This window comes from Drosophila grimshawi, unplaced genomic scaffold (genome assembly GCF_018153295.1).
Source record: "Drosophila grimshawi isolate 15287-2541.00 unplaced genomic scaffold, ASM1815329v1 contig_1367, whole genome shotgun sequence".
Classification (NCBI taxonomy): Eukaryota; Metazoa; Arthropoda; class Insecta; order Diptera; family Drosophilidae; genus Drosophila; species Drosophila grimshawi.
In genome coordinates, this window is record NW_025062889.1 from 4,402,673 (window position 1) to 4,428,642 (window position 25,970).

Sequence of the window (25,970 nt, forward strand, 5' to 3'; positions counted from 1 at the left end):
AGTTTTTAACTTGAATATATATATTTTAGTATGCGTTTTTATTCACCGCGTGCATAATTTATTTCGATTTCTTTACAACTTGCGCTTTGTCAACGTTCAAAGTTGACGCGGCTTATTTACAAAATGCTGGGCGCATTAAAATTGGTAATTATTAAACGTTGTTGTTGTTATTGTTTGGGCCCGCCACTGGTTTATAATAAGTGCTTACAATTTAGAATAAGTAACGTCGTTCGAGAGAAACTAGTACAATTAATTCAGCAGTTGAAGTTACACAAAAAACAAAATAAAAGTCATTTAATCAAAAACAAAAAACAAACACTTTCAACGAACTAACATCTTTTGGAATGCCACCAGATACGTTTTAAACTTTAAACAATTGGAACAGATTGAGAGATAAATTTGAAGAGAAACATACAAACAAACATTAAACTAAGTCTAATGCGATTGCGTTGCAATTTAAATGAGATTAATTTTCTTTGCTTCCTAAACTAATACAGTTATTGTTCGCGTGCATGCAATGCGACTCGAATGAGAAGATCATGATGATCATCTGATCATCAACTCTACACGCGACAGGTGCAATCGGGCTTATTTATGCTGCGCTGCCGCGTTTGCAGATTACGCAGCGCGGCGCCACCGTACTGTATGCCACTGCCAATGCGCTCTGGATCCAGTTCGCCTGTTTCTATCTTGGCCAATATGGTCTTCGAGCATTTAAGAAACGCCTCCTCAACATTCTCGCCCGTCTTGGCGCTCGTCTCCAAAAAGATAAGTTCTGCAAAGTAATAAAATAAATGTTAATATTATAATAATAAAATAAATAAATAAAAACGTGAACGCACCATTCTCCTGGGCAAAGGTGCTCGCTTCTAGAAATGTTACGTCGCGCGCTTCCTCCAGATCCTTTTTGTTGCCCACCAGCAGTATAACAATATTCGGACTGGCCAAAGTACGTGCATCATTTAGCCAATTGGTCAACGCATTGAACGAATCCCGCGACGTGGTGTCATAGACGAGCAGAGCGCCAGCAGCACCACGATAATAAGAACGTGTCACCGAACGGAATCGCTCCTGACCAGCTGTATCCCATATTTGTAGCTTCACCGATTTACCGCCCACATTCACAATTCGTGAGCCGAACTCAACGCCAATGGTGTGCGAGCTGTCGTCCTTGACTAGAAAAGTCCATAAAATAAGATACAATTATGTTAAGTCAAAGATAAGCAAGCATCCAAACAGCAATAAAATATGTATGATGATTTAAGTTGTAAGCAACAACAGCAGACATAGAAATGTAGGTTTCTTATCAGCAAAAAGACTTCAACTTATAAACTTATACAGGAAATAGCAATAAATATGAATCGAATGCAAATCATGAATTCAACCATTTTACTTATTTTATAGCGAAATAAAGTGTGAATAAAGCGCCGAGTGCTTTTTAATTGCTACTTACATTTGCTTTCGATGAAATGATGCAAGAGACAACTTTTGCCGCTGCCGGCGCTGCCTATTATTAGAAACTTGAACAGGTAATCTAGAATTGAGGTAAACACAAAACTGCAATTAACAATTGATTCTTGTGCGAGCTGAGCAAAAGTTTTTGACACAAACCGTATGTTTCAGACATTTTATTTCCTTTTGTTTCGTTGTATTGTTGTTGTTTCTTCGTTGCTTCGACTGGGCGATTTTTTTTCTCTGTTTGCCGTTGCTGTGGTGCTTGAAAATGCCCGAAAATCGAACTTGTTGGCTAGAAAAACTTATTGTATTGTTTTTAACTAGAAAGTGTTGTTGTTCACCTGCAGTAAATGATCACATACAAACACACACACATACATATGAATATGAATCATAAACATTGTGAACTGCGTTTGAGCTGAACTTGTTAGTTCACGATTCAATTCATTGGTTCGTTTTGTCCAAAAACCAAAAAGAATTATTCTTGTACTTTTCAGAAATCGAAGAGAATCATTCAAAGTTTATCAGATGCACAGCAATAAAAATAATCAAATCAATATCATCTTTAGTAATTTATAATACAGCTTTTATTTAATACATTTCATATATTTCTTATCTAGCAATTGCAATTGGCATTTATGAATCCTTTTCTTGTTCCACATAGTTTTGATAACAATTGATTGGATCCTTGGCCGTGTACACCGAATAAGCTGTCTTGCTGTTTTCAAAGTTCTGCAAACAAGGTGCAAATCAAATTATATGTAATATCAGCTGATTATTGATGAATTCTTGCCTTAACGTCGCCGGTTATCAATGTCCACAGATAAATAAAAACGGTTGGCATCACGCTGAACAGGAGAAACTGTTGGAATGTGTTAACATCGCCAAAAACAGCCAACTTCATCTTAACAAAATTTATTTGAAATGTAATAGGGACAGGAACTTGAAGGCAAAAAAAGCAAACGCTGACGAATTGTTTGTTATTCACGTAGGCCACATGCAAGGGTTGCCAACGTTGGCAAAAATATAACGCTCTTGTGTAAAGGTGAGTTTTTAGTATATACTTATAAAAATGCAATCATTGTTAAATACCTATAAGTAAACTAACAATTAATTTTTACATACATTTTTTTTACTATACATTTTTATTATACATTCAGTATATTCAGTAGGTTTAAAGCTGCCAGGGCTGCACTAAATACAACAGACGTGTAAAGCACTTTTTGTAATTTTTTAGTGTATTGCGATACGGGCACACTGCGAGAAGCTACTGAATATTTATCTGAAAAGAAACTTATTTAAATCGTAACAAAAAATGGCTTTTCGCATACCTTTTGGCAAGAAGCACGCGGAAATCGCGACATCCTTGTTAGTAATATTAAAGTGGCACTTGTGCATATAAGAACTACTGTTTTGATAGAAATGGAAGCCACTCGCATATCCATTGCATAATCAAAACTTGATGAATATTGCAAATTTTAACTTTTCTTCCATTTTGTTTGTTGTAGCGTGCGCTCTGGTGCAGGATTCGGTGGCGCCGCTGGCCTGGCTCTGCTCTACTACACGGACTGGAAACTGGTCCTGCAATACATGCCCATATACGGCTCCAAGTTCGATAAGACCGATTGAAGACAAACCACTGCTAATATTTCAACTAGTTAAATATGTTTGATTGATGTCAATAAAATTAGGTTCGATTCAAACTGTTAAATCTTTTGCCATGTTGCTGCACAATAGGTTTTATTATTAATATATATAATGTATAGTATATAAGTACTACGCATAACGGGTTTGTTAGTTATATGTAGAGTACAGAAGGAATCTACGCTTGGAGTTGTATAGATTGTTTCGTTGTTTCGATTTCACTAACTAATTAAACGTTAAATGTCTTAAGTACAATTTTTCACTTATATGCTAGCTAGCTAGTATTTTGATTGAAAATCGTATTAAAACTACATAATCGAGCATTTGTATTCGAGCGCTGCAGTACCAAAAGTATTCAAAAACTTCTTTTTCGAAAAGAGATTTGCGAGTTTGGCAAACATTTTGTGGAAGCTCAAATCGACCGGCGATTCAAAATTGCGTAGAATTTTGATGTGTTTTTTGTGTGTAATTTCGAATTTCATCACGAATGTGTGTCATAATTATTATCATCATCAGGGAATGGAGATTTACTAAGCTAAATATCCGGTTCCACAAAGGAAGCGGGAAATAAACCAGTTTTATGGGTGCGCGCATGGGTGCCCTTATACCATCCATTCTTCTGCTTGCGCTGCACATAAATAATATCTCCCGGTCGCAATTCCAGCTCAATTTCACTATTCGGCGGATACGGCACAATGCAGCGAAAGCGACTGAAAAGTAAAGGCATATTAATTACGGATCTCTCATTTCATCAATCACTCTCTAAGCTGCAATCTTACCTCTCTCGCGTGCAGTAGACGGACTTTGTTGTGGCACTGGCCTTGATGGCTGCCTCAGTGATCAGACTGGCGCCATTGTTGCCATTTATGTTGCTGTTGCTGCCACCGAGCACATGTCCAGCGTCCAGGCTTTGGCTCTTGCGATGATTGGGCGCCATAATCATGTTCGCATGCAGCTGTGTTTGGGTTTGTGTATGGCTTGATGCTGCTGGCGGCACGGCATTATTGTACATGCTCTGAAAGGTGGCAGCATCCAGAGATTGCCTAGCGCTGTAGTGGGAATAAATTAAGTAAATGGGGAGTCCACTTTAAGTAAGCAATGGCAAACTAACCAAAGCAAATGCGGTCGCTCTTTGTTGCTCTTGATGCGCTGGGAGCCGTAGGAGATGCTGCTGCTGCTGTTGGGTTGCAACTGCTGTTGGCCTGCAGCAGCAGCCACCACAGATGTGTCCTTCAATGGCTGACTCTGTTGAAGCTGGCTGGGACACGAACCGGATCTTTGAAGGGACAAAAGCTGGACATGGTAATTGATTGAGGAATGATTGCACGCAAACATACCTGACATGCACTGGATGCATTGGCGCCGCTTTCACATTGCTCTCTATTGTTGTGTTGCTGAACTCTTTTGGCGCCGGCTGCTGCTGCTGCTGGAGTGGCGCACCTGGTGACTTGGAACGCGTTTTCATATGCGTCAAACGTCGCATTAGACCAACAGCGCCGGAGGAACTGCCGGAACTGGAGGTATCCGCTTTGCCACTGCTATCGGCTGTTGTGCTCGATTTGCGACTAAAGAGCGCCTCCACTGGCTTGGTCCACACCGAGCAGCTGGTAGTCGATTGCTGTTGCTGTTGTTGTTGCTGCGACTGCTGCAGTTGCTGCTGTTGTCGTGGCGGCAAATCTGGTGGCTGTATGGGCAGCATATTGCTAAGACGCACATCTAACGATTGCACCGTTGACGTTGGCGCATTCGCATCCGTTGCGGGCATTACATATTTCCACTGATGCATCAGCTGTTGCTGGTCGCGTGTGCGCAGCGGAGTCAGATAGTTGCCCGGAAAGACGCCCACGATGTCCAGCCAGTTTTTGCCCTTAAACCAGCCATCGACACAACGCTCTGTGACAATATAAACGCACCCCTTTTTCAGCTCCAGTTCGTCGGATTGGCGTGGCTTGTAGGGGAAGAGGGCAAGATAGCCCCAGGGCAACGTTGGCGGCAATTGTTGTTGATGTACATGAGTTTTGAGAACACGCGATGCTGCTGCTGCTGCTGTAGCTGTAGTAGCAGCAGCAGTTGTTGTTGTTGCTTGTTGCGTATTCAGCTCGAGGCGACTCAGCTCGTGTGGTAAACTGAGTATCTCGGCGGAATGGCGATTCGTTTGCAGCAAACTGAGTGGCGCCGATTGAAGTAGAGCGTTCAGAGAGTGTCTCTTCTCCTTGGCACCCTTGTCGCGATAACGCACCGAGCCACCACCAGCAGCAGCAGCTGCAGCAGCTACAGCCGCTGCATGTTGTGGTGTATTTGGCAGCGATTGATGATTTGGACTGCAATTGTTCGAGCTGCAAGTTGAGCTCGAATTGCTGCTGCTGCTGTTGTTGTTGATCGAGGAGCAGGAGGAGGAACCTGTGCTGGAGTCATTCGTATTGTTGTGAGTGGGATCAATCAATGGCACCGCAGGCAAAGCACGTTGTTGTTGCTGCTGCTGTTGCATTAATGGCACAGGCTGTGGATTGCTAGCACCGCTTTCCAGCAGCTTTTTAGCTGCCGCATTCAGTTCAACGAATGCAATGGGAAATATGCCAATTGTTTGCGCAATTCGTCCCTCAGCCCAATTGTGATCGACACGGCGCAGAACATGGATGACGGTGCTCTTCCTGAACTGCAGACAGCCCTCCTCATCGCTGGGACCCATCTTGAAATCGTACATGGCAATGCACTGCGGCATGGGCAGCGCCACAGCCACCTTAACATAATTAATGGGAAATGTGCCCTCTTGTCCATTCGCCTGGCCCACAAACCAGTTGTTGTCGATGCGCTGTTTCAGCAATATTAAGTCACCCTTTTTAAACTTTAAATCGCTCGCTTCACCGCTAACAAAATCGAACAGGGCATAAGCGTGTGGCAGGAGAAATCTTCGCGGCTTTTGGCGTGCTGTCTGCTGTGGTTGCTCCGATGGCGGTGCCTGCTGCACTGGCTGCGATTGTTGCTGCTGCTTTTGCTGCAGTTGTTGCTGCTGCTGCTGTTGGGCTTTTTGTGTTGCTGACAACTCCTGCTGTAGTTGAGGTGTGGTAGTTGGCAACTCTTCGATTTTAGTTTCATTCTTGCCAGCCGTTTGTTTCATGCCTATTTGAGTGGGTGAGTTTCAAGTATTAATACTGCCCACAATTCAACACAACACCTACACATACACAACACACACACGACACTTACCTTCTAAAATTCGCATGAGTAACACATTTGGCGGCAGCTCGTCGATGCGACAATTGACCAAAACACGACATTCCGGACACCGTAATTTGTGCTGGCTGGCAACGATGTCCTGCAAAAACAAAAACAAAAACAACATCAACAAAGCACAAAATGTTTAACTTTTGCAACACTTACCAGCAGGCACTTGCGACAGAAGGTGTGTTGACATGGCAAAACTTTGGATGTGGTGTCCAAGCGTTCCAAGCACACCGAACATTCCAACAGGTCATTCAATGTGTGCTCATCCATTTCTTTTTTTTACTTTATTTCGCTTTTATTATGCATAGTCTTTCTCTCTTTTGATCTCTCTCTGTCACTTAATATTGCTGTATCACAAAAAATCTCAAGGATGGTCACAATTTGAATTTCGTGCAAAGCAACATTCCAAAAAGCACACATACACACACATACAGACACCTACACACGTACACAGCAACAGCAAGCGAGCTTACGAAATACATACATATGTTTAATCGAATTTCGCGCTTTTTGCAAACTAATAACAACACTTGCTTGCTACATTATCAATTTACATGTTAACTATTTTAGTTTTAACTATATTTAAATTTCGATTTTATAAAATGCAGGCAGCGTGCAGCTCGTGGCCATCATTGAAATATACTACAACTACAACTACAAATATGCATACAGCCACACGGATACAAACCAGCTTGCTTCTGAGTTACACAAGTGGTCACATGAATATGAGCACGTGCTAATAAAAACATTTATAAGTCGATGTTAATTATTCTTGTGTGACAGTTATAGCATACAGCAGAATGCTTTAAAAGCTTGCCAGAGCATAATCATGTTTCATTTAATTAAATTCTTAAATGTACATGGATTAAATTATTAACTCTACAGGCTGTGTGCATATTGCTATTTGCAGCGGCGTATAAGATCGAGAGTGACCAGACTTATTGCGTTAACTGGAATCATATTAGTCTGGCAGCACTTCAGTTACTTCAATTCAAATCCTGTTTTCATATAGATAATAAGTTATCAGTTTAAGCGGTGTAATAGATAAAAATTTAAATATGTAATAATCAGTTATAACAATATATTTAAATTTCAACAACCAAGAGCATTTATTTACAGCTAACATTATTGAGACCGATTACCTATTGCTTATCGATTGCAAACATCGATAGCACCGAAACGAAAACAATCCTTCAACCTAACCTTTCTTTTGAGAACGGAACGTGTTTGTTTTGATACGTGCGTGCTTCAATTGCAGCACTTAAATTAAACTAAATCGCACGTAATTAAAAAAAATACACGATGCCGAAAACGCGCAGCACAACGGGCAAGCCCCGTACACAGGGTTTCAATCATTCCAATCACTCCATGAATCCGGAGCGGCCGACAAGTGGCCTCAAAGGTGTCGCCCATCCGCGCACCAAGGGCACCATAAAGCGTCTCCAGATGTATCGCAATTTTAAGGCCAAACGCGATCGCACTGGCAAAATTCTGACCCCGGCACCGTTTCAGGCAAGGATTCTTAACGATGAGGGAAATTACCAGCTTCCTAATATTTTATTCTATTTTTAGGGTCGTTTGCCTGCTGGCACAATGGCCAGAGTGGAGCCGACACCGAAATGGTTCAGCAATTCGCGCGTCATCTCACAGACGGCACTGCAAAAGTTTCAAGATGAGATTGGCAAAGCTGTCAAGGATCCCTATCAGGTTATAATGAAGCCATCACAATTGCCAGTAACCCTGCTCAACGAGGCATCCAAATACCAACGTGTTCATCTGTTGGAAACAGAGAGTTTCGATAGTGTCTTTGGACCAAAGAAGCAGCGAAAACGTGTCAGCCTCAAGGTGCGTGATCTGGAAGATTTGAGCCGTGCCGCTGATGAGCAGGCGGAGCAGTATGATGCCACCAAAGATGTGGATCTAATTCGTGAGGATACCGGCGAGAAGAAGTTGGTGCGTGATTGGGTTTTCGGTGCGGGTCAAAGCAAACGCATCTGGAATGAATTGCACAAAGTTGTGGATGCATCCGATGTGCTGCTGCAGGTGCTCGATGCACGTGATCCCATGGGCACACGTTCCAAATATATTGAGGAGTTCTTGCGCAAGGAGAAGCCACACAAGCATCTCTTCTTCATACTGAACAAAGTAGATTTGGTGCCAGTGTGGGTGACACAGCGCTGGGTGGCCATCCTCAGTGCGGAGTATCCAACAATCGCATTTCATGCCTCGATGCAGCATCCCTTTGGCAAGGGTGAGTAGTGAACATGTCTATATATAAATATTCTGTATATCATTATAAAAACAATATCCGACAGGTGCACTGATCAATCTGTTCCGTCAGTTGGGCAAACTGCACATGGACAAGAAGCAGATCAGCGTTGGATTCATTGGCTATCCAAATGTGGGCAAATCTTCCGTCATCAATGCATTGCGTTCCAAGAAGGTTTGCAATGTGGCACCGATTGCAGGCGAGACGAAAGTCTGGCAATATATAACGCTAATGAAACGCATATTCCTCATCGATTGTCCCGGCGTCGTTTATCCCTCCGCCGAAACAGACACGGAGAAAGTGCTAAAGGGTGTGGTCCGCGTGGAGTTGGTTACCAATCCGGAGGATTATGTTGAGACTGTTTTGCAGCGTGTACGCAAGGAGTACATTGCCAAGAACTATAAAATTGAAAGCTGGACATCAGGAACACATTTTCTCGAGCAGCTCGCACAAAAGACGGGCAAGCTGCTCAAAGGAGGCGAACCGGACATAACTGTTACGGCGCGCATGGTGCTCAACGACTGGCAGCGTGGCAAGCTGCCTTTCTATGTGCCTCCCGAGGGCTTCGCCATACCAAAATCCCACGAGGGCAAACAAAAACCGGAGGAAGAGGCTATTGTTGCTGTTGAAGATGAGCCCGATGGCGATGGGGATGCCAAGTCGGAGGCGCCCACCTTTGTCAGCGAGTCGGTGAAGAAAGCGCGCGAATTTAAGCAGATTCAGGATTTCCGCAAGATTCGCGTCGGTCTAGAGTATGAGCAGCTAGATGAGTGCGAACTGGAGCATATTGATTTGGAGCTGCTGGAGCAACAGAAAGCTGAGCGTACTGCCCGCAAAAAGGCGCGCATGGTCAATCCAGAGATGGATGATGACTCAAGCGATGGTGCCGATAATTTCTATTCGGAGGATGAATACAATGAGGATTTGCAGCGTGTCGTTCATAAGAAATCCAAGACGAGGAAGACCCAACAGCTAGCAATCACATCGTCGGGTAAATTCCGTGTCTCCAAATTGCAGCCGGTCGATTCCGATGAACTGGACGACAGCGAGGATGATGATGGTCCGAGGACTTCTAAGCAGCCACGCCTCAATGCCAAACAGAAGCGTGCGCTGGAGCGGAGTCAAAAGCGCAAGAAAATCGGCAGCAATTTCTACGAGGCAACCAATGTGAAGAACCGTAATCGCAACAAGAAAAAGGACACGTAGAATAGCAACCGTTTTATCCGCTAGTTTATATAATTCGCTGCAGCAAACGTTATTAATTAATTAAGAATCCAATAGAAAACTGTGTTTCTTGTGGTTGTTTTCCCCTCTACAAAAACAAAAATACACACAAAAAGAAAATTCCTCAAGATTTGATTTACTCGGCGCACTGTTTCTTCTTGGGCATCTTGCGACCACACATATCAACCAGACTGCTGCCATGATCCTCATCCTCGGTGCTCGATGCGGAGTCGCTTGAATCCGTATAGGATGCAATGCCCGGCAATATGGCGATGCATTTGAGCCCGCCTACATCGTGTTTGGTTGTACTTATGCGACAGATAGCGGGCGTCGATGCAGCTGGTGTCTCCTGCTGCTCTTGCTCCACTCTGCACACTTTGCTGGTGGTCGGCGATTCACCATTTTTACGCTTAATGCCCTGTGCTAATAATGATTTCTGTGTATTACGCGCTGTGACCGGAGTACCAATGGATTTAGCTGTCGTCTTTAACTCCGCTTGCAGTTTCTAAATCACTCAAGAAACAAACATTTAAATAATCCATATAAACAGACTTTGATCAAAATTTACCTTATCGACGCTCTCTTCGTGCAGTTTCTCGACGCGATTTCGAAAATCTTTTAGCTCCATTTCCTCATCGCGCATCTGTTGGCGCTCTGCATTCATTTTGTGAGCATCGACCAGCTCCAGGAACTGCACCTCGTCATCGTCTAGGCCGCGTATTAGATTCTCTAAATACATATATGACATTGTTGTTAATTGTTGTTGTTCACATTGACACAATGCTGAAGTCTCACTCAGTTTGTGTGCCTCCTCAAATTCCATATCCTTTTTGGTTTTCTGCTCTTTCAGGCGGTCGTACAGCGAGCGACCGTCGTATGGCTCCTCGGGTCTCTCCATTGGATCTTCGGGCTGGCGGACGCGTTCCCATTCTTCCTGGCGACGCTGGCGTACTTCGGCCGCCTCGGATTCAGTAACAAATCCGGAACTCATTTTAATTTTGGGCGACAAACCTTTTTACTTTTCACACAATGTGTTGTCGCTGCATTGTAGTGCTGGTAAGTGTGCGTTTTTTGTCATCGATAATGAAATCGATTACAAATCACAAGAAATGTGGGCGCCAACGAAGAAAATTCAATTTTGTCTATTTTTATATTGATTTTTATTACACTTCTGTTTTAATTGTGTGTATTCGTTTACGAGCTTCTCGATTCATTTGTGCACTTTCAATATAGGCAGCCTTTTGAGAGCAGCTCATTTGGCGCCACTTCTTACCAGCCGCTCGAGCCACAGTGGTGACTTTAATATTCCTCACACCGCGTTTTTCAAGATATTCGCGAAACTGGGCAAGAAATATGAAATAGGGATTGACTGGCAACTTTTTAAATGTATCGTTCATTTTTTAAAAAAGTTTTACTATAAATTTATATTTAACTATAATATAACAACATATTTAATTCAATAAAAATAAATATTTGATGGATCACACAAAGCAACACAGATCAAATCAATTTTTTAACAAAACATGAGTAGTCGCATCATTTGAAATTTTATAGTGATTGTAAATCATATAAAACCTTTACTTAATCTATAGATAAAAAAGGTCTCGTCTTTAGTAGAGTATAAAATCCAACTCGATAAAAAGGATATATACAATTGGCAAAGTACATGAATGAAATTCTATAAATTCGCACCGTATTCGTACTTATCGTTGTGGCAACCAAAAATTGGCAATCGGATAGTGATATTGAAAGCGAACATTGATATTCATAAAAATTGATGTGATCCCGATAGAAAACTTGTGGGTAATCATAAAAAGAAAGTTGTAAAATTCCTACAAATTACTCCGTTTGGATTACCTGGAAACTCAACTGCAGAAAACTTTTGTTAATTTATTAATACAGGCCGTGTTTATTATATTAAAAGAAATGATATTGTTGCTGTATGAATTAATAATGGTCAAATGATGTCATTTGATTCAAAGTACCTTTTAACGTACGAATTAATAGTGATTTTGGTTGTCAGTAAATTTTAATTTTTCATTTCTCTCAATTTTGTACCGATTGTATAACATATTAGACATACTTAATTTAATTGTGGCGTCTATTGAAGCGTATATAAGGCAAGTGTTTTACATTGAAACTTTAGAATTTATAAAAATGAAATTTACTGTTTTAATTGTACTGGTCCTTTTGGCGGCTCAAGCAGTAAGTAAAATAAAAAGAAACAAGACACAGCGTTTTTTGCATTTGGCATGAATTGAAGATATTTAATCATCTTGTTAAATATGTTATAAGTCATAATTCACCTGTGTTCAACTTTAGAAAAGCATAATATTAATGTATATTTATTTGTTTTGAATTCTCTTAGAGCTGTCGTAGACCTAAAACCGCACCCCCTGTAACCAAAAAGTCAATGCGACCTGCCGTTAATTTATCAATACGGTGGTAAACGAAGTAATGTGTAAATTTTATTATTTAAAATTAAATAAACGATATTGTTGCTATATGAATTAATAATCGGATTGTACAGCACATTAGTTATGCTTAATTTAATCGAACGATGTTGTAACTGTATGAATTATAATAGTCAAATATGTACCAATGATGTGGTTAGATTTAAAGTACATTTTTAATTTTCTTATGTACGAAACCTGTTGACATTTAAATTAGTATTAAAGGTAATTAAGTAACCTTTCTAAAAAGTATAGAATTGTCTGAAGAGGTACTATGTTGATACAAAATAACTATCTTTAGAAAGTACTACTATCAGAAAAATGCAAGTAAATTTGCACGCAAATTTATTCCCGCATTATTTACAATTTTGTAGGGATTGAATAACATATTAGCCATGCTTAATTTAATTGTTTCACCTATTGAAGGATATATAAGCCAAGTTTTTTACATTGAAACTTTAGAATTTATAAAAATGAAATTTATTGTTTTAATTGTACTGGTCCTTTTGGCGGCTCAAGCAGTACGTAAAATAAAAAGAAACAAGACACAGCGTTTTTTGCATTTGGCATGAATTGAAGATATTTATTCATCTTGTTAAATATGTTATAAGTCATAATTCACCTGTGTTCAACTTTAGAAAATCATAATATTAATGTATATTTATTTGATTTGAATTCTCTTAGAGCTGTCGTAGACCTAAAACCGTATACCCTATAACCAGAAGGACAATGCGACCTGACAGTGACAGTGAAAGGAGAGGATGATAAAATCCTGCTAATGGAACTAGAAGGTCACAGGTAGATGTGGAAATGCATTAAACCAATTTGTCTTAATATTCGAATGGGAAAATAAAGCGTAAAACTTCTCAAAAATAAACAATTGATGTGCGTACATTTATTAATATGCCGTTAATTTATTAATAGAGTGGTAAACGAAGTAGTGTGTAAATTTTATTATTAAAAATCAAATAAACGATATTGTTGCTACATGAATTAATAATCGGATTGTACAGCACATTAGATATGCTTAATTTAATTGAACGATGTTGTAACTGTATGAATTATAATAGTCAAATATGTACCAATGATGTGGTTAGATTTAAAGTACATTTTTAATTTTCTTATGTACGAAACCTGTTGACATTTAAATTAGTATTAAAGGTAATTAAGTAACCTTTCTAAAAAGTATAGAATTGTCTGAAGAGGTACTATGTTGATACAAAATAACTATCTCTAGAAAGTACTACTATCAGAAAAATGCAAGTAAATTTGCACGCAAATCTATTCCCGCATTATTTACAATTCTGTAGGGATTGAATAACATATTAGCCATGCTTAATTTAATTGTGGCGCCTATTGAAGGGTATATAAGGCAAGTGTTTTACATTGAAACTTAAGAACTAAAAATATGAAATTTATTGTTTTAATCATACTGGTCCTTTTGGCAGCTCAAGCAGTAAGTAAAATAAAAAGAAACAAGACACAGCGTTTTTTGCATTTGGCATGAATTGAATATATTTATTCATCTTGTTAAATATGTTATACGTCATAATTCCTTAGTGTTCAACTTTAAAAAAGCATAATATTCATGAATATTTACTTGATTTGAATTATCTTAGAGCTGTCAAACTTCACCGGTACGACCCCCTAGAAGGACCAGAAGGACAATGCGACCTCCCGGGGCAAGGTGATAAAATCCTGCTAATGGAACTAGAAGGCCACAGGTAGATGTGGAAATGCATTAAACCAATTTTTCTTAATATTCGAATGGGAAAATAAAGCGTAAAACTTCTCAAAAATAAACAATTGATGTGCGTACATTTATTAATATGCCGTTAATTTATTAATAGAGTGGTAAACGAAGTAGTGTGTAAATTTTATTATTAAAAATCAAATAAACGATATTGTTGCTACATGAATTAATAATCGGATTGTACAACACATTAGATATGCTTAATTTAATTGAACGATGTTGTAACTGTATGAATTATAATAGTCAAATATGTACCAATGATGTGGTTAGATTTAAAGTACATTTTTAATTTTCTTATGTACGAAACCTGTTGACATTTAAATTAGTATTAAAGGTAATTAAGTAACCTTTCTAAAAAGTATAGAATTGTCTGAAGAGGTACTATGTTGATACAAAATAACTATCTCTAGAAAGTACTACTATCAGAAAAATGCAAGTAAATTTGCACGCAAATTTATTCCCGCATTATTTACAATTTTGTAGGGATTGAATAACATGTTAGCCATGCTTAATTTAATTGTTTCACCTATTGAAGGATATATAAGCCAAGTGTTTTACATTGAAACTTAAGAACTAAAAATATGAAATTTATTGTTTTAATCATACTGGTCCTTTTGGCAGCTCAAGCAGTAAGTAAAATAAAAAGAAACAAGACACAGCGTTTTGTTGGTGTTTATTTTAATTTATATTTATACATTTTAATTATCTTAGAGCTGTCGTAGACGACAGGCCCCGGAAAACTTCCACCAAAGACACAATGGGGGTGTGAAAACACTTAACATATTTTCTCTAAATTCGATTTTAAATATATACACTTCTCATACCTACAAAATTGATGTGCGAATATTTATTTATTTGTTTTATTTATTAAAAGCTTCGAATGAAGCATATTTAGTTAGAGTCATACATTTACTTAGAATTCCTAGTCTTTATATGCGATATATGTCTTTTCCAAAAAGGAGCTATGCGATTGGCAAATTACATGGAAGAGATTCTAGAAATATGCCTCCTACTTGTATCTATCGCTAGAGCAACAAAAAATTGACATTAGAATAATGATATTGAAAGCGAACATTGATATTAATCAAAAATTGATGAGATACCGATAGAAAACTTGTGGGTAAGCATAAGAGGGAAGCAGTAAAATTCCCACAAAGTACTCCGTTTGAATGAATTATTTGGAGATTTAAGTTCCCAGACTGCAGAAAACTATCGTTAATTTATTAATAGTATTAAGCAAATTTATTCCCGCATTATTTACAATTTTGTTGGGATTGTATAACATATTAGCCATGCTTAATTTAATTGTTTCGCCTATTGAAGGGTATATAAGGCAAATGTTTTACATTGAAACTTCAGAATTTATAAAAATGAAATTTACTGTTTTAATTGTACTGGTCCTTTTGGCAGCTCAAGCAGTAAGTAAAATAAAAAGAAACAAGACACAGCGTTTTTTGCATTTGGCATGAATTGAATATATTTATTCATCTTGTTAAATATGTTATAAGTCATAATTCACCTGTGTTCAACTTTAGAAAACTATAACAGTAATTTATATTTATTGAACTTTTTTTTAGAGCTGTAAAAAAAAAATACCATCCCCGAAAATTATCAAGGTGAAGACCACAACGTTAGCTGCGTGAATGCAGTAAACCAATGTTGCTCAAAATATGCTTTAAATGCCAATATGACTTAATATTCACATCGGATAATAAAGGGTAACACTTCTCAAATGTAAACAATTGATGTGCGTACCTTTATAAATATGTATTATTAATTAATATCTCAAAATAAAGCATATTTAGTGAGGGTCAAACATTTAATTGAAGTTTCTATTCTGTCTACGCGATACGATTTTAAATGGATTATGGATATCATAATTCGAACTAAAAGTTTAAAGAAAAAGAGGCAGAAAATTCCTTGTATTTCTGCTCGGATCTGTAAAATTAAGTTGGCTAATTAACTCAGAAGAATCAATCTCACCGTTTATAAGCTTTTATAAAAATATTACACCAAGCATTGTTCTACGATCATGAAGAGAAGGAAGATTTATATATGGATCGTAAAATTCTTTTGATCAGCGCGTGATGGAACCCAAGACACATTTAAGATTTAATAAATGAACACGACTCCAGGCTTCAAAACTATCTATTTTTTTTACATCATCGGCAGACATCAGTATTCGAAAGTGACTTATATCAGTTTGAAGCTAATTTATAAATAATGCGAATAACAAGGGAACAATGTGACTTCCCAGCGGTACTCCGGAAGTAACTCGAACAGACTTAGACACAGAAAGATCTAAAATAAACTCTTTGTGTTCTACGCGGTAAGTATTTTGAGATCCAACTAATTAGGTTATTTGGAAATCCCAAAAGGTTATGTAACTGAATTAGCAAAGAGTGATTTAAAATTTCAATAGGCTTACTAAACTCAGTGTAAACAACTTCCGATTGCATCTTGTTTTAAAAACCCCTAATAACAAAATAAGTGAAGTCGAATAAGTTAGTGGTTGAAGAGTTATAATTTTCTCCAAAATCTTGGGAATAGGGGACAACTTAGAAATATCTCTATAATTCTGAAGATTCGATTTGTTTTCTTTTTTTAATGATTGTCTCCAAATTTTATGAGCAGAGCATGACTCAAATAGTTTAGCCACAGGCTTTAAAATACGATCAGCACAGTACTTAACCACGCAGGCAGGTTCACCATCAGGTCCCGGTAAACCTTTGGACTAAGCAATGAGCTCTCAAAATTCCAAAAATGCAATTAGAGCGTCTAACTATGCAAGGATATGGTAAAACCAACTGATAATTATGGGATACCATAAGTAGATTGAAGAAACGTTTAGGATCCCGCTGAAGCAGTAAGCTACAGTTTCTTAGGCAATCCTTATAACATTTGTTATTTAGCACGGAGAAATTGGATCGTACAACAAAGTAACGAGAGTAATCCAAGGATCAGACAGTTTTCCTGAATTTCTCGTACATTCTCGACTTTCGATTCTTTACATTGATCAATTCCCACGTAATCCATAAAGATTTGGTTGACCTATATGGCTCACAAACAAGAACAGACTAGTCAAATAAATAGTCCAAAGTATTGTAAAAAACGTTGATTGCACTGCGATAAAAGCCGAATGATGATACATAAAATAGCAGAAATACATCCCCTATTTTAAATTATATTATTTACAAATTTACAAATTATAAAACATATTAGCCATGCTTAATTTAATTGTGGCGCCTATTGAAGGGTATATAAGGCAAGTGTTTTACATTGAAACTTTAGAATTTATAAAAATGAAATTTATTGTTTTAATTGTACTGGTCCTTTTGGCGGCTCAAGCAGTAAGTAAAATAAAAAGAAACAAGACACAGCGTTATTTGCATTTGGCATGAATTGAAGATATTTAATCATCTTGTTAAATATATTATAAGTCATAATTCACCTGTGTTCAACTTTAGAAAATCATTATATTAATGTATATTTATTTGATTTGAATTCTCTTAGAGCTGTCTTAGAACTACACCCAGAATCCCTCGAACCAGAAGGACAAGTCGAGGAAGTGGCAGGTCAGGATGGTGAAATCCTGCTAATGGCACTAGAAGGCCACAGGTAGATGTGGAAATGCATTAAACCAATTTGTCTTCATATTCGAATGGGAAAATAAAGCGTAACACATTTCAAACATAAACAATTGATGTGCGTACATTTATTAATATGTTTTATTTATTAATATGTCAGAATGGAACATATTATCTCATCTCCAAAAAGGAGCTATAAGATTTCCAATTTGCATGGAAGAGATTCTAGAAATATGTCTCCTATTTGTATTCATCGCTAGAGCTACAAAAAATTGGCATTAGAATAATGATATTGAAAGCGTACATTGATATTAATCAAAAATTGATGTGATACCGATAGAAAACTTGTGGGTAAGCATAAAAGGGAAGCTGTAATATACCCACAAAGTACTCCGTTTGGATTGTGTGGAAATTTAAGTTCCCAAACTACAGGAACTTTTGTTAATTTATTAATACAGTAATAAACGAAATAGTGTGTTCATTTAATATCAACGGTCGTGTTAATTATATTAAAAGAAATGATATTGTTGATGTGCGAATTAATAATGGTCAAGCATGTATCAATGATGTGATTTGATTCAAAGTACCTTTCCAATTTTCTTATGTTGACATATAAAATAGTATTAAAGGTAATAAAGTATAGAATTTTTTGGGGAAGTGCCATGTAAATATATAAAATACCTCCAGAAGCACTACTATCAGAAGAATGGTTGATGTACGTATTGTTATTATCGCGAATAGTATAATAATATGTTCAAGCAACAATTTTTACAAAGTTCTGTATGCACAATGTACATAGAGTTACCACAACATTCTGTGTGCGAGTCTCTTAACAGGTCACTGTAAAGACGCGCATAACATCGATTAGCGTAAGTTAGTCGTTCCATTCCATTAAGCAAAGAAGGTCGCGCAGCGCTCGACGAAAAGTTATTAAAACGTTTATATAAACATAACCTCTAAAGAAAACTCATCGTGTTATTAATGGCCATGGGCCTGGTGTTTCAGCTAAGCCTGCACCCATAACCCCAAATCTCCAACATCCCAGCACGCTTCCACTGCGCGGAAAATAATAATAATCACTTGAAAACAATAGAATGTTATACTTGCAAAAAGTGAAAAATGTTGAAAATGAGTGCCTTTATAAAAATAGAACCGCTGTGTGCGGAACAAATGCAAGCCATACTAGTGAAGAACGACCTATTGCAGTACGTGGAAGGCACTAAGACGTGCCCTCTCACAGACGGGAACGACTCCGCCGTATGGAAAACGTATGACGAAAAAGCGCGTGCGGATATAGTTTTGGCGATTAAGCCATCCAAATTGGCCGTAATCGAAGGTTGTACGTCAGCTGCCAACTGCTGGACAAAGCTTGGGGAAACGTTTCAATGAAGAGTAGGAGTTATTCGAGGCTGTGAAGCAACTCAGGGAAATTGGCGTGACAATAGACGATGATTTGCTCAGCATACTCCTGCTTCTCAGTTTGCCTGAATCATACGAAACGTTTCGGAGAGCAATGGATGCAAGAGATGATTTTCCAAGATCAGATGTTCTAAAAGTAAAAATAATAGAAGAAGTAAATGCGCTCAAAACTAAGTGTAAACGTGAAGAGCAAAACGTAATGCTCGCTTACCGACAAAACGGTAAACGCGATAAGCCGCCTAACATGTGAGAGAACAGAAAATGTTTTACTTGAAATAAAACGGGACATATAGCGCGTAACTGTCGTAACAAGGCAAAAGGCAAAGGCGAAGAGCCAGAGAACCAAAGAGAGAGAGCACAGAGAGCTGAAGAAGCCACGCTCGCTTGTCAGACTCATTTCTGTATAAATAAAGTTGAAATGTGGTGCCTAGGCAGTGGATGTACAGCGCATATGACATCAAATGTGGATTCCTTTGAAAATATCGCAATGATCGAAAAGACATTGCATTTGGCAAACAATGAAACGACACAGATCAGTGGAGTCGGTGATGTACGAATCGCAGTTGAAGAAAATCAAACAAAAGAGAATGTAACTCTGAGTGAAGTGCTTTGTGTGCCCGATCTGAGACAAAGTCTGCTGTCGATCGCAAAGATCACAGACAGAGGTTACGAGGTCCATTTCAGAAAAAACGATGCGTTGATAATGAAAAACAATAATATGGTTTGGTTGCGTGCAAAAAGATATGGAAACCTATACTACTTGGACAGTGAGCGGATCCAAGCAAACATCATAGAAGGGCGCAGTCAAAAGAATATTGACATGTGGCATTACCGCATGGGACACTTAAACGAAGGAGATTTAAAGAGCATGGCGAAAAGCGGCAAAGTTTACGGTATGAATGTCAAAGACAACGAAAAGTTGTCGAAATGTGAAGTATGTATAAGTGAGAAACAAACTACAAAAACTTATAAAACTACAACTGATAAGAGAACGACTGATTTGCTCGAAATTATACACAGCGACGTGTGCGGGCCAATGAGGAAAGAGTCCATGAGTGGTTACAGATATTATGTAACCTTTATCGATGATCAGTCAAGATATTGCGAGATATATTTCCTTAAACAAAAATCTGAGGCGTTTAAAATGTTCAAGCAATATAAAGCAGAAGTGGAAAACTTCACCGGAAGGAAAATAAAAGCACTACAATCGGACAACGGAACCGAATATTGCAACGTGGAGTTTGATAAGCATGGCATCCGGCGTAGGCTTAGTTCCCCATATACGCCGCAGCAAAACGGATTGGCAGAGAGGCAAAACAGAACCCTTGTGGAAATGGCTAGGTGCATGATGAGACAAGCGGGAGCGCCTCCAATGTTTTGGGCAGAAGCTGTAAACACAGCTTGCTACATTCGCAACAGATGCCCAACGAAAGGACGGATAATACGGGATTCCCTACACCATGTGGACAAATAAGATCCCGACACTGGCCCACATGCGAACGTTTGGCACAAAGGCATTTGCGCTTGAGAAAGGCGTCAAGAAAGGCAAATTCGATTCCAGATCTGAAGAGTGCATTCTGCTGGGATACGCAACAAGCTCGAAAGCGTATCGGTTATACGTGCCGGAAAGGCACAAGGTGATCATATCTAACGATGTAAAATTCTTGGATATTCCAGGTTTCAAAACGAAATATGAAGAATTCTATGGCAAAGAAGACATTGACGTCGTCATCACAACAAATGAGCCAAGTGAGCACTGTGAGGATGCGATGGACGAATCCGAAGAGGAGAAGCAAGAACCACACAATCCGCGTCGTGGTCGGGGGCGTCCAAAAACTATTCGGACGGGTCAACGCGGAAGGCCACGAAAATTGTACAAAGAGGTACGATGCAGCAGCAGCAGCAATGATGAGGCGGGAGACGCCAAGGCAGAGGATGACATCATTGAGGAGTGCGAAATGGCTTTTACATGCGTAGACGGTCCGTCTACGTTGCAAGAAGCTAAAAATTCTAAGGAAGCAGACGCGTGGACTAAAGCAATCGAGGACGAGTTTTTAGCTCAAGTGCTAAATGAAACGTGGGACCTCGTAGAACGACCAGCCGATCGTAAAGTTATCGGCAACAGAATGGTATTTCGCACAAAGGATGACGGCAGCGCTGCAGGCAAGAAGAAAGTGCGTCTGGTGGCCAAGGGATACGCTCAGCGACCAGGAGAAGATTATCATGACACTTATTCACCCGTAGTACGATTTACATCGGTCAGACTGCTCATATCATTAGCAGTAGAAGCTGACATGGAAATCCACCAAATGGATGTGGTTACGGCATATTTAAATGGAGAGCTCGAAGAGAGCGTCTTCATGGATATACCAGACGGATTTACCGACTTCATGGAAAAGTTAGAATCAGGATCACCGATCGGAACAAGGGACACCCCTCAAGGAGCGGCATATCTAAAAGCCGCTGCAGCTTGGCGGAAAGGAATAAGCAAATCCAAGAATCCTGTTTGTCTAATACGGAAGGCCCTTTATGGACTGCGGCAATCTGGCCTACGTTGGTACCACAAGTTGACCACTAAATTACTGGAGAGTGGATTGGAGTCCACCAAACAGGACCCATGCTTATTTGTAAGGAGACAAGGGAGCAAAACTCTGCTTATCACGATATACGTTGATGACTTATTGTTAGCATCAAATGACCCTACGTGGATGGAAAATATTAAGGCAGATCTCTGCAATGCTTTTGAGATGAAGGATATCGGCAAAGTGAAGACTTGCCTAGGCATACAATTTAAGCAGAGCATAGACAAGCACTGGATATTCATTTCACAGGAACAATATGTTGGTGCCATATTGAAGAAATTTGGCATGATCAAATGCAAGCCTGCATTGACACCAATCGAGGCAAAGTGTAACCTGAAGCGTCCTGAGATTATCGACGAAGGCGAAATGCGAAAGTATCCTTATCAAAGCTTAACTGGTGCTTTAATGTTTCTTTCAGTTACGACACGCCCGGATATTGCGTTTGCTGTGAGCTATATGAGTCAGTTCAACAGCAATTACAATGTCGAGCACTGGAAGGCAGCGAAACGCATATTGAGGTATCTAAGCGGTACAAAGAAATTGGGCCTGTTATACAAGCAAACAGGCGAGGATCTATTTGGCGTGGTCGATGCAGATTGGGGAGCGAATCTAAGCGATAGGCGCTCCTATTCAGGGCAGGCGTTCATACTATCTGGAGCAGCTGTGTGCTGGGAGGCACGCAAGCAACGTACTGTGGCACTATCGAGTACTGAGTCGGAGTACCTTGCGATGTCCGAAGCGGTCAAGGAGGCACTATATCTGAAGGCCCTACTAAACAGTGTTGGCAAAGACTGCGCCACGGTGCGTCTTTATAATGACAGTCAGAGCGCACAAAAACTGGTTACAGGCTTCGGGTTTCACCCGCGTACAAAACATATAGATGTACGCCACCACTTCATTAAGCAAAAATACCTGAGCGGCGACATTGAAGTGGAGTATATGCAAACAGAACATATGCCAGCAGACGTCCTGACTAAAGGTCTGAGCGGGACCAAACATCGCGAATGCATTTCGAGTTTGGGAGTTACATATATTTAAGTTAAGAGTATTGTTACTTTAAGGGAGCGTATTGTTATTATCGCGAATAGTATAATAATATGTTAAAGCAACAATGTTTACATAGTTCTGTATGCACAATGTACATAGAGTTACCATAACATCCTGTATGCGAGTCTCTTAACAGATCACTGTAAAGACGAGCAGAACATTGATTAGCGTAATTTAGTCGTTCCATTCCATTAAGCAGAGAAGGTCGCGCAGCGCTCGACGAAAAGTTATTAAAACGTTTATATGAACATACCCTCTATAGAAATCTCCTCGTGTTATTAATGGTCATGGGCCCGGTGTTTCGATCAGTAAGCCTGCACCCATAACCCCAAATTTCCAACAGTACGAATTGTCAGTAAATTTAATTTTTGTATTATTTTCAATTTTGTTGGGATTGTATAACATATTAGCCATGCTTAATTTAATTGTGGCGCCTATTGAAGGGTATATAAGGCAAATGTTTTACATTGAAACTTCAGAATTTATAAAAATGAAATTTATTGTTTTAATTATACTGGTCCTTTTGGCAGCTCAGGCAGTAAGTAAAATAAAAAGAAACAAGACACAGCGTTTTTTGCATTTGGCATGAATTGAATATATTTATTCATCTTGTTAAATATGTTATAAGTCATAATTCCTTAGTGTTCAACTTTAGAAAAGCATAATATTAATGAATATTTACTTGATTTGAATTATCTTAGAGCTGTCAAACTCCACCGGTACCCCCTAGAAGGGCCAGAAGGACCAGAAGGACAGCGCGACCTCCCGGGTATATTTGCTAAAATCCTGCTAATGGCACTAGAAGGCCATAGGTAGATGTGGAAATGCATCAAGAGAATTTGTCTTAATATTTGAATCGGACAATAAAGCGTAACACTTCTCAAAAATAAACAATTGATGTGCGTTCATTTATTAATATGTTTTATTTATTAATATCTCAAAATGGAACATATTTAGTTAGGGTCATACATTTATTTAGAATTCCTAGGGTGTATATGCGATATATGTCTTCTCCAAAAAGAATCTGAACGATTGGCAAATTACATGGAAGATATTCTAGAAATACATCACCTATTCGCAATTATGGCTCTGGCAACAAATAATTAGCAAACGCGTAATAATATTGATAGCTAACACTGATTTTAATCAAAAATTGATGTGATACCGATAGAAAACTTGTGGGTAAGCATAAAAGGGAAGCTGTAATATACCCACAAAGTACTCCGTTTGGATTGTGTGGAAATTTAAGTTCCCAAACTACAGGAACTTTTGTTAATTTATTAATACAGTAATAAACGAAATAGTGTGTTCATTTAATATCAACGGTCGTGTTAATTATATTAAAATAATCGATATTGTTGCTGTAAGTCATTTGATTTAAAGTACTTTCTTAATTTTTTTAAATTTGTTTGTTGACAATTACAAAGATAATTAAGATTCCAAGAACTAAAAAAAAATTATTTCCGCATTATTTTAAATTTAGTAGGGATTGTACAAGATATTAGTCATACTTCATTTAATGGTTTCGCCTATTGAATGGTATATAAGGCAAGTGTTTTAAATTGAAACTTAAGAATTGAAAAAATGAAATTTTCTCTTTGGATCGTTTTAATCATTATGGCAGGTATAGGAGTAAGTAAAATAATTAGAAACGATACATATTGCTTTGGCATTTTATATGAATTGAAGATATTTATTCATCTTGTGAAAAATGTTGTTAGTCATAATTCCACTCCGTTCAACTTTAGACAAGCATAATATTAATTTATATTTATTTGATTTGAATTATTTTAGAGATGGCCTAAACGGAAAGTTTCCCCCAAAAGCGTAGAGGCAGAGGATTGAATGCATTAACTCAATTTTCTCAAATTTTTATACATTTCTCCGCATTATTTTAAATTTTGTACGGATTGTATAACATATTAGCCATGCTTAATTTAATTGTTTCGCTTATTGAAAGGTATATAAGCCAAGTGTTTTAAATTGAAATTAAAGAATAAAAAAAAATGAAAGCAACTGTTTTAATTACATTGGTCCTATTGGCTGCTCAAGGGGTAAGTCAAATAAAGAAAAACGAGACACAGAGCTCGCTTTCAGCATTTACATGAATATGTTTTAAGTGATAATAATAATTCTCTGCGTTCAACTATATTATTTAATATTTCTTTGATTTAAATTCTTTCAGGCTTACGCAAGGTGTTATGGTTGGTGCTTCAAAAGTAAATAAAGTTCTCCTTTCTAGTAGGAGATGTAATCCTACCAATGGCACTAGAAGAACATGGGTAGATTTTAAAATGTAGTTTATATAATTTTTCTTAATTTTGGAATATAAAAATATAGCGCATATAAACTTAGTTGATGTGCTTACGTTCATAAATATGTATTATTTATTAATATCTCAATAGGAAACATATTTGGATAGGGTCATACATTTATTTGAAAATTGCTAGGTTGTACATGCGATATATGCCGTTCTCCAAAAAAGAGCTATAGGATTAGCAAAATACATGGTATGTTTACATAAAGACGGTTTGAGTTTTTCTTTTTTTTTCGCACATTATTAAATATTTTTCTAGAATATGTGTGTGTTCAGTTTATAGACATAATTGAGGTCAGCATACATTTACAAGAAACATCAAAGGTTATACACACGCACGCATTTATAGATTTGTTTTGTATATGTGTTGGTTCTAGTCTATTACAGTTCACCGCAAATGAAAGGTAAACAATATTTCTGCATATATATATATATATATATATATATATATACATGTATATGTCTACATATTTTTGAATACTGTGCTAGGAACTTGTGTACCTATTCAAAATTGAGCTTATAAAATGCTGCACGAGTTTTTCTCGCGAAACGGATTCACCTTCTGACTGGTGAATCCACTAAGCAGACAATCATCCGACTCGTGATCTAACATATATTTCATCATTGCATTACAAGCCTCCGACACCTGGATGCGTTGTATGCCAGACTCGCGACGCAGTTGCTCATTAATTGTGCGCTGCTGTTGCAAATTAGCAGCCATTATGTCCAAAACGGCAGTCTCGGCAAGACCTATGGTGAATGCGGTTGAAAAATGCGATTGCTAGCGAATTGCGATTGCAGCTGCAAAGAAATCACTTCAATTTAAAAACATTGCGTTTTTTCAAAAATCATACTTGAATTTACCTTTAGAAGCTTAATTTAGGCACAAGCTCGAGGATCTTGAATCACCGAAAAATCAATAGCGTTTGATTTTCTGCTGTTGAATGTACATGTTATTAGCGAGCTATCGATAACAATAAGTTTTAGCAGCTGAT

The 25,970-nt window shown here is 38.2% G+C and overlaps 8 protein-coding genes and 5 long non-coding RNA genes across 16 annotated transcripts; 7 read left to right on the top strand and 6 right to left on the bottom strand.

The window, feature by feature from the left end:
- Positions 1–19: 19 nt before the first annotated feature.
- LOC6559929 (ras-related protein Rab-4B) lies at positions 20–1,833 on the bottom strand. Its single transcript, XM_001985689.2, has 4 exons — positions 1,612–1,833; positions 1,454–1,534; positions 843–1,175; positions 20–775 (listed from the first exon to the last, which is right to left on the bottom strand). Exons 1-4 carry the CDS (start codon positions 1,625–1,627, stop codon positions 564–566), a joined length of 642 nt encoding a protein of 213 aa, XP_001985725.1. The 5' UTR covers positions 1,628–1,833; the 3' UTR covers positions 20–563.
- Positions 1,834–2,021: 188 nt separating this feature from the next.
- On the bottom strand, positions 2,022–2,386 carry LOC116804960. The gene is made up of 2 exons (XM_032734134.1): positions 2,249–2,386; positions 2,022–2,187 (listed from the first exon to the last, which is right to left on the bottom strand). The coding sequence occupies exons 1-2, from the start codon at positions 2,357–2,359 to the stop codon at positions 2,092–2,094; spliced, it is 207 nt and encodes a 68-aa protein (XP_032590025.1). The 5' UTR covers positions 2,360–2,386; the 3' UTR covers positions 2,022–2,091.
- Positions 2,387–2,695: 309 nt separating this feature from the next.
- Positions 2,696–3,158, top strand: LOC6559993. The gene is made up of 2 exons (XM_001985690.3): positions 2,696–2,823; positions 2,964–3,158. Exons 1-2 carry the CDS (start codon positions 2,771–2,773, stop codon positions 3,082–3,084), a joined length of 174 nt encoding a protein of 57 aa, XP_001985726.1. The 5' UTR covers positions 2,696–2,770; the 3' UTR covers positions 3,085–3,158.
- Positions 3,153–6,975, bottom strand: LOC6559994 (E3 ubiquitin-protein ligase SH3RF1). The gene is made up of 6 exons (XM_001985691.3): positions 6,481–6,975; positions 6,307–6,415; positions 4,437–6,219; positions 4,211–4,375; positions 3,879–4,148; positions 3,153–3,809 (listed from the first exon to the last, which is right to left on the bottom strand). Exons 1-6 carry the CDS (start codon positions 6,592–6,594, stop codon positions 3,635–3,637), a joined length of 2,616 nt encoding a protein of 871 aa, XP_001985727.1. The 5' UTR covers positions 6,595–6,975; the 3' UTR covers positions 3,153–3,634.
- A 539-nt stretch (positions 6,976–7,514) lies between these two features.
- LOC6560364 (nucleolar GTP-binding protein 2) lies at positions 7,515–9,947 on the top strand. The gene is made up of 3 exons (XM_001985692.3): positions 7,515–7,836; positions 7,897–8,575; positions 8,640–9,947. Exons 1-3 carry the CDS (start codon positions 7,627–7,629, stop codon positions 9,797–9,799), a joined length of 2,049 nt encoding a protein of 682 aa, XP_001985728.1. The 5' UTR covers positions 7,515–7,626; the 3' UTR covers positions 9,800–9,947.
- Positions 9,806–10,823, bottom strand: LOC6559327 (PSME3-interacting protein). The gene is made up of 3 exons (XM_001985693.3): positions 10,613–10,823; positions 10,386–10,546; positions 9,806–10,322 (listed from the first exon to the last, which is right to left on the bottom strand). Exons 1-3 carry the CDS (start codon positions 10,806–10,808, stop codon positions 9,954–9,956), a joined length of 726 nt encoding a protein of 241 aa, XP_001985729.1. The 5' UTR covers positions 10,809–10,823; the 3' UTR covers positions 9,806–9,953.
- A 157-nt stretch (positions 10,824–10,980) lies between these two features.
- On the bottom strand, positions 10,981–11,214 carry LOC122322589 (high mobility group B protein 2). The gene has a single exon (XM_043215414.1). It carries the CDS (start codon positions 11,212–11,214, stop codon positions 10,981–10,983), a length of 234 nt encoding a protein of 77 aa, XP_043071349.1.
- A 737-nt stretch (positions 11,215–11,951) lies between these two features.
- LOC116805098 lies at positions 11,952–15,846 on the top strand. 4 transcript variants are annotated; one of them, XR_006246907.1, is made up of 3 exons: positions 11,958–12,022; positions 12,186–12,791; positions 12,955–13,147. It is a non-coding gene; the product is annotated as an uncharacterized LOC116805098 (long non-coding RNA). The 4 variants fall into 4 exon arrangements; XR_006246908.1 differs by lacking the exons at positions 12,186–12,791; positions 12,955–13,147 and adding an exon at positions 15,601–15,846 and having other exon boundaries at positions 11,952–12,022; XR_004365022.2 differs by lacking the exon at positions 12,186–12,791 and having other exon boundaries at positions 11,952–12,022.
- LOC116805097 lies at positions 13,679–14,855 on the top strand. The gene is made up of 3 exons (XR_004365021.2): positions 13,679–13,726; positions 13,890–14,652; positions 14,735–14,855. It is a non-coding gene; the product is annotated as an uncharacterized LOC116805097 (long non-coding RNA).
- A 1,439-nt stretch (positions 15,847–17,285) lies between the features above and the next one.
- LOC116805096 lies at positions 17,286–17,720 on the top strand. Its single transcript, XR_004365020.2, has 2 exons — positions 17,286–17,373; positions 17,537–17,720. It is a non-coding gene; the product is annotated as an uncharacterized LOC116805096 (long non-coding RNA).
- A 5,399-nt stretch (positions 17,721–23,119) lies between these two features.
- LOC122322861 lies at positions 23,120–23,570 on the top strand. Its single transcript, XR_006246909.1, has 2 exons — positions 23,120–23,196; positions 23,360–23,570. It is a non-coding gene; the product is annotated as an uncharacterized LOC122322861 (long non-coding RNA).
- A 658-nt stretch (positions 23,571–24,228) lies between these two features.
- On the top strand, positions 24,229–25,035 carry LOC116805102. Its single transcript, XR_004365029.1, has 3 exons — positions 24,229–24,290; positions 24,453–24,712; positions 24,844–25,035. It is a non-coding gene; the product is annotated as an uncharacterized LOC116805102 (long non-coding RNA).
- Positions 25,036–25,432: 397 nt separating this feature from the next.
- On the bottom strand, positions 25,433–25,905 carry LOC6559890 (guanine nucleotide-binding protein subunit gamma-1). Its single transcript, XM_001985694.2, has 2 exons — positions 25,840–25,905; positions 25,433–25,776 (listed from the first exon to the last, which is right to left on the bottom strand). Exon 2 carries the CDS (start codon positions 25,694–25,696, stop codon positions 25,493–25,495), a length of 204 nt encoding a protein of 67 aa, XP_001985730.1. The 5' UTR covers positions 25,697–25,776; positions 25,840–25,905; the 3' UTR covers positions 25,433–25,492.
- Between the last annotated feature and the right edge of the window lie 65 nt (positions 25,906–25,970).